Here is a 12,311-nt window from a genome sequence, read left to right on the forward strand (position 1 = left end):
AAAAGGGGTATAAAAGGGTCAACTCGAGTCAAAATTCCAGGGTCAGTGACTATGTTTTGACCTGGGTTGACCCTTTCGGACAGAAAAAAATACTTGTGTTGATCAGCTTTTCTGTCTGAAGGGTGGGGGGGTCTGGCTGGGTCAGGCAAATCATCCCGACAAACAAATGCCAGGTAAAAGACGGGTTTTAGGGTTATTTTTGTTTGACAGGTGTATAATTATGTAACTAATTTTCAGTAGTCATTGCACTCAAATGTTAAAATGTAATGATGACATAGCTATTTGTAGATTGGTAGCCAAATGTCATGCAAAACATAAAGCAAACAACCCTATGTATAATACTAACTTGCTATACCACACCATACATCAGATGGGTTTAGCTCTAGATGGTTGTTAAGAAATTAGATGCTGTGAAAGACAGTATTCATTACTCTGAAGAAAATATGGATTTTCCCATTTTTATCCTGTTATCATTTGTCCTCTGTTCTCTGATAATTATCGGATTACTTCTCAATGCAATTATTGTGACCCAGATCTTCATTTGGTGGCTGAAGGGACAAACTCTTCAAACCATTGACTATATCATGACCAGCCTGGGAGTGGTGAGGATTATTCTTCTAATTGCTGGTTTCAATGAATTTGCTGTGGTCATTGTCACTCAATCCTTCATTTCAAATGATGCTGCTAAGTATACTGACACTGCTTTAGAATATGTGGAGTTCTGCAGCCTGTGGTGGGGCACCGTGCTCTGCGTCTTCTACTGCGCGAAGATCACAAACTACAGCAACAGATTATTCATGAGACTTAAGATGAACATCTCCAGGATGGTCCCCTGGCTGCTCCTGATGTCACTGCTGGTGTCTTTTCTTTCCAGTCTGCCAAGCATATGGCTCGTGTACTCAGTACATTACATGAATTCTACCCTGGACAGTAACAGCTCTAACACTGGAAATGTGACTCTGGGCACAAATTTTGGCAATGTATTCATCATCTTTTTCACAGGATCCCTCGTACCGTTCCTCATATTCTGTGCAGCCGTTTGTCTTCTGATTGTATCGCTCCTGAAACACACCAGGAATATGAGCAGCAAAGACTCAGGATTCACTAATATCCAACTAGACACTCACATAAGTGTAATTAGAAATATGGTCTCTTTTCTGTTCTTTTACACTTTGTATTTTTTAAGTTCAAACATGATAACTTTATGCTACCAATCAGAAGATTCAGTCTGTGTATTGTTGTTCCTTATTTGTGCATCTGCCTACCCAAGCCTGCACTCTATTATATTAATAGCCAGCAATGCCAGACTGAAGCGCTGTCTTCTTACTGCTCTGCGCTGTGCAGGAACCAGAAATCCACATGACCAAATGTAATAATTCAGCCTGTACTGTTTCATATATTGTCTGTAAGCTGCAGTGTAATTGTAGGCTATAATATCACTTTAAGTTTGACAACAGCTATAGTGTAACTTAATTATACAGTATGTGTTTGATTTCTTGGACTTTGCTTTCTACATAAAACAGAATAAGGTGTAGTAATTCCTGTGCTGCTAACTATATCTGTAAAGGAATAAAATAAATATAAATTTTTTTGTTATTGTTATTTTTATGATGGTTTTTCCTACTGGCTATATGGATGTGAATGTGAATAAGTTATAGTAATTTTTACTTTTAAATAACCACAAGGAAAGCTCTACATTTGCCTTATTTCTAGAGATGTGCGGTTCCGTTCTCCAGAAATCTGAATCCACCCAAATTTCGTGAATCCTGGTAAATCGTGGTTCTGATCTCCTGAGGAGATCCGGGTAAGTCCGGGTCGCAATTATGATCTTTTTGTGTTTCAGAATTCGGATTTAAATCTGAATTTCGGGTTTTGGATTGCATAAATTACATGATTTTAGCTGTTTTTAATTCTTTTCATCTATTTTTTTTTAAATAAATTCCAGATCCAAAACCAAGACACTTGAGGATGATTTTGCAAAACCAAATCCAGATCCAAAACCTTGAAGGAGATACAGATCCAAAACCAAAACACCTGGGTCGGCGCTAGAGATGAGCGGGTTCCGTTCCCAGAGAACCAAACCCACCCGAATTTAGCATATCCAAGTCGAATCCAAGCAGGCTCGGAGGTTCCCGCCTTACTTGGTTCTCAAAACCGAGGCAACACCATAGAGATGGAAATCTCGCGGTTCGCAAGCTTTCGTTTCTATGATCAATGTAGTATATAAGGGACCACGCGACGGATGCCATTTCCACTCCGGCTGTGTAAAGTGAACAGGGAGGGTGGGTAGTGTAGGGCTGGGAGAGGTGATGGTGCTATCTGCTGTGTCCTAGGCTGGTGACTGCTGATCCATTCTGTCATTAATCACTATCACTGTGCTGTCTGTGCTGATCCATTCCGGTCTCTGGTCACGGTGCTGTCACTGTCACTGTGCTGTCTGGTGATCCATCTGGGCTGTCTGCAGTGTCCTGAGCTTGTGCTGTGTCCATCTCTGGGCCCAAGTTCTGGACTCAAAGTGTCTTTTTATATTTTTCTGTGTGTGCGTGTTAGGCTTAACCACAGTAGCTCACAAGAGCCAGCCAGCAACGCACGTTGCACTTGCAACCTTGTGCTGCCCGATTCCAGTCGTTCCTAAAAAAAACAAACAATAAAAGTGTCACTGTCTTATATATATTTTTCTTCTGTGTGTGCGTGGGTGTTACCACATTAGCGCACAAGATCCAGCGACTACAGTCATGTTCAATCAAAAAAAAAACAATACAAGTGTCACTGTCTTATATATATTTTTCTTCTGTGTGTGCGTGGGTATTAGACTTAACCACATTAGCGCACAAGATCCAGCGGCTACAGTCGTGCTCAATAAAAAAAAAACAATGAAAGTATCATATTTTTTTCTTGTTTGTGTGGATGGGTTTTCAGGCTTAACCGTAGTAGTGGACAAGATCCAGAAAATAATGCAAATTGCAACCTTGTGCTGACAGACTCCAGTCATGATCAATCGTTACTCTGGGGCCAAGTTCTTCTGGAGCTGACAAAAAGTATAAATCATCATTTGTCTTTTTTTCTATTTTTTTTGTGTATGCGCATGACTGCACGTGTGTTAATTTTGTAACCGCACCTTGGCTACACTATTGGTGATTGTGACACTGCTTCAAGACTGCAGAAAACATGTGTCAGGGCTCAGCCGGGGATCGTCTCCCGCTTACCGCGCCGCTGGCTTCCCCAGTCATCCTGGGTGGTCGGGCGGCTTGCGCGACGGCGGGGGAGAAGCTGAGTATTCTCCCCGCATGTAGTGGCTTCCTGGTGGGCTGGTGTCCGGCATCGCAAGTCCGGACATGGGCGCCGCCATGACAGTCGGCCCATGTGACTGTATCCTTCTCTCTGATAGCTCCGTGATCTGCTGATGCTGTGCACCTGTCTAAGGGTTCCCCTGGGTATAAAACTGTTCCACAGGTTCCAGGAAATTGCATGAACAACGGTTGTCTCCTAGCGTGCTATAGTTCCCGGTCCAGGTTCCTAACCTTCCTTGTAGCAGCAGTGTTATCATCTCTACCTGTCTGCCTTCCGTCTTTGTAACATCCGTGCAGCAGTGTATACCATCTCCACCTGTGTGCCTTCCGTCTCTGGTGAATATCCGTGCCGCAGTGTATACCATCTCTACTTGTGTGCCTCCCGTCTCTGGTGAATACCCGTGCAGCAGTATACCATCTCTACCTGTGTGCCTCCCGTCCCTGGTGAATACCCATGCAGCAGTGTTACCACCTTTACCTGTGTGCCTCCCGTCCCTGGTGAATACCCGTGCAGCAGTGTTACCACCTTTACCTGTGTGCCTATATGTCTCTGGTGAATACCCGTGCCATCCCCACCTGTGTGCCTTACGTCTCCAGTGAACATCCGTGCTACAACGTATACCACCTCTACCTGTGTGCCTTCTATCTCTGGTGACGTCTCAAGTAACCGTGAGTTGCTGCCCACTTGAAATCCTTATTGACATTTGATCCTCGTGTCAAGGTGTTTTTCTATACAGTGTTTTAAGGGACTGTTTGGTGCCTTGCAGGCATATCCTCGCTTGGCCACGGTTGTAGTGTCTCTATCCCTGCAGGGCTTGGGTACCTGGTCAAAGGACCGCGACCTGCTCACAGGGTGCAGCTAAGCCCATATCCCAATTGGGGGGGTCACTGGCGAACACCATCCTTTGGGTTAGATTCCGCACCTTTGCCCAGGTCTCGCCAACACTCAAGACCTGTGGATGAGGAGAACGTACATCCAGGCCCCTCATCTCCGCTTCTTTCCCCAACTTAAGCCCATCACGTCCTCTTCTCTAGTCTCAGACGTGACAGTTTGTTCAGGCCCAATGGAGGCTGCAGGATCCCAAGGTACTGGGTCTCTACAAGAGTTGACCTCTCGGATGGACAACCAAGAGGCGGCTCAACAACAAGTGGCTCAGTACTTACAGGAGCTCTCGAGGCAACTGGTTTCTATACAAACCACATTGGCCTCTATTCTTCCGGCTCCTCCGGCTGCAGCTCCCCCACCTCCTCCATCAGTTCCTCCACCGGTGGCTCCTACCCCCAAACCCCGACTCCAGTTAGCTACTCCAGAAACGTTTGATGGTGATCCCAGGCGGTGCCGCGGTTTCATTAACCAATGTGAGATCCAATTTGAGTGCCTTCCCCAGAATTTCCCCACGTCTCGGGCAAAAGTGGCATATGTTATATCCCTGTTAACAGGAGCAGCGCTAGACTGGGTCTCCCCTCTATGGGAATGGGCGGACCCCATCGTATCTACTTACGAGGAATTTGTTTTAGCATTTAAGAGAATTTTTGATGAGCCAGGCCATTCTGCATCTGCATCTTCTGATCTTCTCCGTGTGCGTCAGGGTGCACGATCCGTAGGGCAGTATGTAGTCCAGTTTCAGACCCTGGTATCAGAATTAAAATGGAATGAAGAAGCTCTTAAGGCGTCCTTCCTTCATGGACTCTCTGAGAGGATGAAGGATGAACTTGCCTCCAGCGATTTGCCCGAATCCTTCACTGACGTGATCTCTCTTTGCATTAAAATTGATCTTCGTCACCGGGAAAGGTGGGCTAGTAGGGGAAGAGGTGAACGTCTACCTGTCCGTCCTTCTGGTGCCAGTCTGCCTATGCCCACCTCAGCTATGGAAGAGGAACCGATGCAGGTCAATAGAACTAAACTCACCCTGGCAGAGCGCAATAGACGCTTCCAAAATAAACTGTGTATTTATTGCGCTGCACCTAACCCCATTTTGAAGAATTGTCCTCTACTTGCGGGAAATGCAAGACCCTGACTGAAGAAGGGAGCATTCAGTTGGGGGTCATTCTCAAGCCATCCCAATTATCAGAAAGTCTTCTAGTAGTGTCGCTTTCCCATAAGTCCAGGACAAGAAAGGTCCATGCTTTAATTGATTCTGGAGCCGCTAGTAATTTTATTTCAGAGAAATTGATTCACACTTTGGGTGTTCCAGTTGTTCCCCTACCTAATAAATTGTTACTGTCCGGACTTGATCGTAAAACGCTGGTGGGACTACCCATTTCTTCGCTTTCTTATCCTGTGACTGTCCGAGTTGGATGCTTACATCAGGAAATGTTAGAATTTTTTGTATTACCTGAATCCTCCTATGAGCTGGTATTAGGATTGCCCTGGTTGAAACAACACAATCCTGTCTTCGACTGGGATGCTATGCAAATCTTGTCCTGGGGCTCACATTGTTTTCAAAACTGTTTGGCCAAGGTCATTCCAGTATGTAACCAAGTAACGGTCTCCAACCCAGCTAAAAAGTTTCTCCGTCCTGAGTCTCCTAGACACCCCTCCCAGACGGGGTTGCCCGAGGCTTATCAAGAGTTTGCCGACGTATTCTGTGAACAAGTAGCAGATGTACTTCCTCTGCATCGACCATGGGACTGCGCTATTGATTTACTTCCCGGGAAAAGTCCTCCACGTGGCCGTGTTTACCACTTGTCCGTGCAAGAGACTGCGGCCATGGAAGAATACATTAAGGAAAACCTTGGTAAAGGGTTCATTTGGCCCTCTTCTTCTCCTGCAGGGGCAGGTTTCTTTTTTGTAGGGAAAAAGGATGGAGGACTCCGTCTGTGCATAGACTACCAAGGCTTAAATCAGATCACCATAAAAAATCGGTACCCCTTACCTTTAATTTCTGAACTTTTTGACAAAGTCCAAGGGGCTCAAGTTTTCACCAAGCTGGATCTACGTGGCGAGTATAACTTGATTCGAATTAAAGCGGAGGACGAGTAGAAGACCGCGTTCAATACCAGAGACGGGCACTTCGAGTACCTTGTAATGCCCTTCGGTCTTTGCAAAGCACCAGCTATTTTTCAAGGCTATGTCAACGAGGTCTTCCTTGATATTCTTCATAAATTTGTTGTGATTTATCTCGATGACATCTTAATTTTTTCCAGAGACTTACAGAACCATCATCTTCATGTATGGGAGGTATTGTCCCGCCTTCGTGCTCATCACCTCTTTGGGAAACTATCCAAATGTGTGTTTAATCAAATGTCGGTACCTTTTCTGGGTCATATAATCTCCAGGAGGAGTCTCCAGATGGATCCTGATAAACTAAAAGCAATCTCGGAGTGGCCCCTACCTACTTCTTTAAAAGGTACTCAGCGTTTCTTAGGATTCGCGAACTATTATAGGAGATTTATTCCACATTTTTCTACACTGGAAGCACCCATTACCTCCCTCACAAGGAAAGGAGCCAATCCTTCTAAATGGTCTGTTCCAGCAGTACAAGCCTTTCAAAACCTAAAAAGAGCCTTTTTGGAAGCTCCAATTCTCTGCCAGCCGTGAATTGACAAACCGTTCATTGTGGAGGTGGACGCATCCTCTGTTGGAGTAGGGGCGGTATTATCTCAGACTGCTGAACACGGGAAGACTCATCCCTGTGGATTTTTCTCCCGTAAATTTTCTCCTGCAGAAAGGAATTATATTATTGGCGACCAAGAACTGTTAGCTATGCGTTTAGCCTTGGAGGAATGGTGGTATCTTCTTGAAGGGACTAAATTTCCTGTTACGATTATTACAGACCATAAGAATCTAATCTATCTGCAAACTGCACACCGGTTGAATGCCAGGCAGGCACGATGGTCACTTTTCTTTTCTAGGTTTGATTTAAAACTTCAGTTTCGTCCAGTGTGTTGAACAAAAAAGCTGATGCATTATCTTGCTCCTTTATGACCAAGTTGGAGGAGGATGAGTGTTCTCAAGTTCGTCCCATTTTAGACCCAATGGTGTTTGCTCCTACTCAAGTAGTATCTCTACCACCTGGAAAAATTTTTGTACCTCCTAATCTACGTAAAAAATTGCTGGTTTGGGCTCATGCATCCTTGTTTGCAGGTCACACTGGAATCACCAAAACCTACCAGTTCTTACTTCGATCTTACTGGTGGCCGACCATGAAGAAGGATGTCACGGAGTTTGTCCGCTCCTGTATCAAATGCGCCCAACATAAAACTCCGCGTAGACAGATGGTTGGTCCTCTTCATCCTTTGTCTATCCCAGCTGCTCCATGGACCCACATCTCAATGGATTTTATTTCTGAATTACCTCGGTGCAAGGGGCATAACACGGTATGGGTGGTCGTGGATCGCTTTTCTAAAATGGCACACTTTATCCCGCTCGTTGGCCTTCCTTCTGCTCCTCAATTAGCAAAAATTTTTATTCGAGACATCTTCAGATTACACGGTCTCCCCAAGGAAATAGTCTCTGATCGAGGTGTTCAATTTCAGCCAAATTCTGGAGAGTCCAGTGTAACACCTGTGGAATTAAACTGAACTTTTCCTCAGCCTACAACCCACAGTCGAATGGTCAAACGGAAAGGGTCAATCAAGAGCTGGAGACCTTCATTAGGCTCTTTGTGTCATCCTCCCAGGATGATTGGGTGGACCTCCTACCATGGGCAGAGTTCTCTCATAATTTTAAATTCCATTCTTCCTCTAAATCCACTCCTTTTTTTATGGTTTTTGGTAGACACCCACGAGTTCCAGATTTCCAGAAGCTTCCATCTATAGATGTCCCGGCTGTGAATCAGGAGATCCAATCCTTTTCAGTTTTATGGAATAAAATTCACCTATCCCTTAAGCAATCTTCAAGGAATTACAAGAAATTCATGGACAGAAGACGTTTGGCTGTTCCACTGTTGAGAGTTGGGGACAGGGTTTGGTTATCTTCCAAGAATATTCGCTTAAGAGTCCCGTCCATCAAACTTGCTCCACATTTTATTGGGCCATATCGTATCCTTAAGATAATCAGTCCAGTAACTTATAAATTGGAACTTCCTCCTCAAATGAAGATTTCAAATACTTTTCACGTTTCTCTCTTACGACCCCTGGTGCTCAATCGTTTTCAGAATTGTTCTCCTAAATTGCCTCAAGTCAAGACATCACAAGGCACTGAATTTGAGGTGGAGAAGATCTTGGATTCCAAGCACAAATTCAACACCCTTCAATATCTCATCGATTGGAAGGGCTACGGCCCCGAGGAGAGGGCCTGGATCAGAGCCTCTGATGTACACGCTCCGCGACTAATCCAGAGTTTTCATAGGAGATTTCCAGGTAAGCCTGAAGGGTGTTCAGTGCCCACCCTTAAAGGAGGGGGTACTCTCAGGGCTCAGCTGGGGATCGGCTCCTGCTTACCGCGCCGCCAGCTTCCCCAGTCATCCTGGGTGGTCGGGCGGCTTGTGCGACGGCAGGTGAGAGGCTGAGTATTCTCCCCGCATGTAGTGGCTTCCTGGTGGGCTGGTGTCCGGCATCGCAAGTCCGGACATGGGCGCCGCCATGACAGTCGGCCCATGTGACTGTATCCTTCTCTTTGATAGGTCCGTGATCAGCTGATGCTGTGCACCTGTCTAAGGGTTCCCCTGGGTATAAAACTGTTCCACAGGTTCCAGGAAATTGCCTGAACAATGGTTGTCTCCTAGCGTGCTATAGTGAGTTCCCGGTCGAGGTTCCTAACCTTCCTTGTAGCAGCAGTGTTATCATCTCTACCTGTGTGCCTTCTGTCTCTGTAACATCCGTGCAGCAGTGTATACCATCTCCACCTGTGTGCCTCCCGTCTCTGGTGAATACCCGTGCAGCAGTATACCATCTCTACCTGTGTGCCTCCCGTCTCTGGTGAATACCCGTGCAGCAGTATGCCATCTCTACCTGTGTGCCTCCCGTCCCTGGTGAATACCCGTGCAGAAGTGTTACCACCTTTACCTGTGTGCCTATACATCTCTGGTGAATACCCGTGCCATCCCCACCTGTGTGCCTTACGTCTCCAGTGAACATCCGTGCTACAACGTATACCACCTCTACCCATGTGCCTTCTATCTCTTGTGACGTCTCAAATAACCGTGAGTTGCTGCCCACTTGAAATCCTTATTGACATTTGATCCTCCTGTCAAGGTGTTTTTCTAAATAGTGTTTTAAGGGACTGTTTGGTGCTTTGCAGGCATATCCTCGCTGGGCCATGGGTGTAGTGTCTCTATCCCTGTAGGGCTTGGGTACCTGGTCAAAGGACCGCCACCTGCTCACGGAGTGCAGCTAAGCCCATATCCCAATTGGGGGGGTCACTGGTGAACACCATCCTGTGAGTTAGACTCCGCACCTTTGCCCAGGTCTCGCTAACACTCAAGACCTGTGGATGAGGAGAACGTACATCCAGGCCCCTCGTCTCTGCTTCTTTCCCCAACTTAGGCCCATCACGTCCTCTTCTCTAGTCTCAGAAGTGACAACATGGAGGGCTGTCACAATGCAGGAGAGCAAGGCCAAGAACCACATGTTGTAGCTGCCTCCAGCAGTGCAAGGCTGCCAACTTCCTCATCCTCTAGGAAGGTCCATGCCCCAGGGCTTAAGTCACAACATCGATATGGTACTAGTAGTAAAGCAGGTTTTACAGAAATTAATTTAAAAAAATTGAAAGTGTAACACCCCTAAACTGGGTATACGTAAGAATGGGGTTTCTAGGTTCTTTCTTGGGTACAGAGAGGTAAAGAGGTAAGTAGACTGACTTTGGACAAGTATATTAGGTATTTTATTACAATAAAGAGATCATATCATGTCAATTGGCACTTTTACAATGAAAATTACAGGTTCAATTTCTATTACAAGTCATAAGAATAACACAACAATTTAAATTTTATTGTTCAGGAACACAGCCTCCTTGCTGTCAACTAATATTCTGCTCCTCCTGCTGATGTCAAAAGATTAATGCATGCGCATTAAAGATTAATGATCAACATCGACAGCCACCCCATTTTATTGCGAGCACCAGAGCGAGTGATTTCACACTCACTACGGGGCTTGCACACGCGCGTTGCGCATGCGCACTGGCCAACCATCAACCCGCATGCGAGCGGGTCTGAATCAGAATCTATTATATAATGAGGTAGAGCATATGTCTAGCACAAGTCAAGTAGAGATTGGGAACGTGGCCCCACACCCACCCTCCCCTTACAGCTTTCACTGGTGCCCAAACACAGCCTTCTCCCCGTAAAAAAAGAAAAGGTCCTGAAACTACCTCCTAATTGTGACCAAAAGACTTGAATGGATGGCAGAAAGCCAGAGGCACCCCATGATTGCCACAACTCAAGTAGAGAGCGGTAGTGTGGCCCCACCCCCTTCCTCCCCTTACAGCTCTCACTGATGCCCAAACACAGCCTCCACCCCCTGCACAAAAGGAGAAAGTTCTGAAACTACTTCCCAATTGTGGCCAAGAGACTTGGGTGGATGGCAGAAAGCCAGAGGCACCCTATGATCGCTGCATCTCCCCAGCCCACAGCTGTCATTGCCACCAATATATCAAGTTGGAGTGACAGACTTCCACCCACTGTCCCATATGCTGCTCCTGTTCTAAGCCCTGGCCATGTACACTCTGAGTATCTGACAAGACCTGTACCCTGCAATGGACAAGGCCAGTCTCCAGTCTCTGGGGGCAGACTATCACTGCACACAACATGAGGGATCATCATTGGTTACACCTCAGATAGTCTCTCTCATCTGCTGGAACATTCTGGTGACTATCGATAGACAGGGAAAAGAGGTGAGGAGGGGAAGTTGGGAGGAGGCAGACAGAGCAAACAATCAATTTAGCTCCCAATAACATAGTTTTAAAATGCTATAGCACTTCCCCATAGAGTAACATCGGTGGGGAGTTCAGCTTATTGCAATAAGTCAATAGATGTAGTGACCACAGAAAACATAAGCACTGAACTAGTGAGTGTAACTACAATGTAGATCTGACTGGGCACAAAGGTTAGCAACATGGAGAATGACGGCTCCAAAACAAGTAAACAGTTTAAAAAAAACAAAGAGAGGCTCCAGTTACCAGAAGACGTCATTATTGTCATTATATTTTCCTTCTTGCACAATCAGAGCTTTTCAGTTTAGTAACTTCCAACAGGGACTGATATTATACACCACTGAAATATGATGACATTTTAAACTAGAGGATGTACTACAGTGATTAAAAAAAAAAGAATAAATGTGAATAATTATTAAACTAATGTTTAAATTTAGTCACCTGTTAGTCATTTCCTATTGTAACAATTTTACCCATTACCCAATACTAAGGGCCTTATTCAGAGTCAGTCTGAAACGGACGTGCAAACTGCTTCCAAAAGAAACCTAACACTAATATATAAGTACAGAAAAAGAGAGGGCACTCACCAATTCCATAGAAAAGTTGAAAAAGTTTTTTATATTGAAGACTCACATGTCACATAAAATGCAGATGTTTGTCTCAAGGACTTTTGTCAAGACAGCCGATCCTCTCCATAGTATATAACAACAAAGTGTCACCACAATCCAAAAGTAAAAACAACCACTTACCTATTTGTACCATCACTAATTAGTGTAAAGACCGACAATTCTACCGGAGTCTGTACGAAATGGCACTGGTCTGTTGTAACAAGAAGTACCATCTCATCCAACTGGCCCACATTTAAATAAAGGTGCTGTGGTGCTATCAGCGCCAGGCACTAGCAGTGCATAGAACCGGCACTAACAGTTCATAAAACTGACTGAGCCACAATAACACGCTGCACTCATGGTGCATACACAGGATTCATGCGTTCCAGCTTGGGATCCTTCCACGCATGTGCAGTAGGACACACTCACATTAAGCATTTAAAATAGAAATCTAATATTAAAATACACACTAACACACCCCTGATTGTCCCATGTATTACTCACACGTTCCAAAGGGTTAGGTCCAATACAATCCATGTTACCACCCACTGGGGATTTGAAAAAAAAAACACCCATAACACATAGTGCCACTAAGAGGTC

At 45.3% G+C, this 12,311-nt stretch overlaps 1 protein-coding gene across 1 annotated transcript; it reads left to right on the forward strand.

The window, feature by feature from the left end:
• Positions 1 to 386: 386 nt before the first annotated feature.
• On the forward strand, positions 387 to 1,373 carry LOC148534829 (taste receptor type 2 member 39-like). Its single transcript, XM_088465691.1, has one exon. The coding sequence runs from the start codon at positions 387 to 389 to the stop codon at positions 1,371 to 1,373; it is 987 nt and encodes a 328-aa protein (XP_088321817.1).
• Positions 1,374 to 12,311: the final 10,938 nt, after the last annotated feature.

The sequence above is a fragment of the Taudactylus pleione genome, unplaced genomic scaffold, assembly GCF_031769625.1.
Source record: "Taudactylus pleione unplaced genomic scaffold, aTauple2 ptg000063l, whole genome shotgun sequence".
In the NCBI taxonomy this organism is placed as follows: Eukaryota; Metazoa; Chordata; class Amphibia; order Anura; family Myobatrachidae; genus Taudactylus; species Taudactylus pleione.

Excerpts from the sequence above, each read along its gene's own strand:
- LOC148534829 (XM_088465691.1), top strand. The coding sequence starts at position 387 with ATGGTTGTTAAGAAATTAGATGCTGTGAAAGACAGTATTCATTACTCT.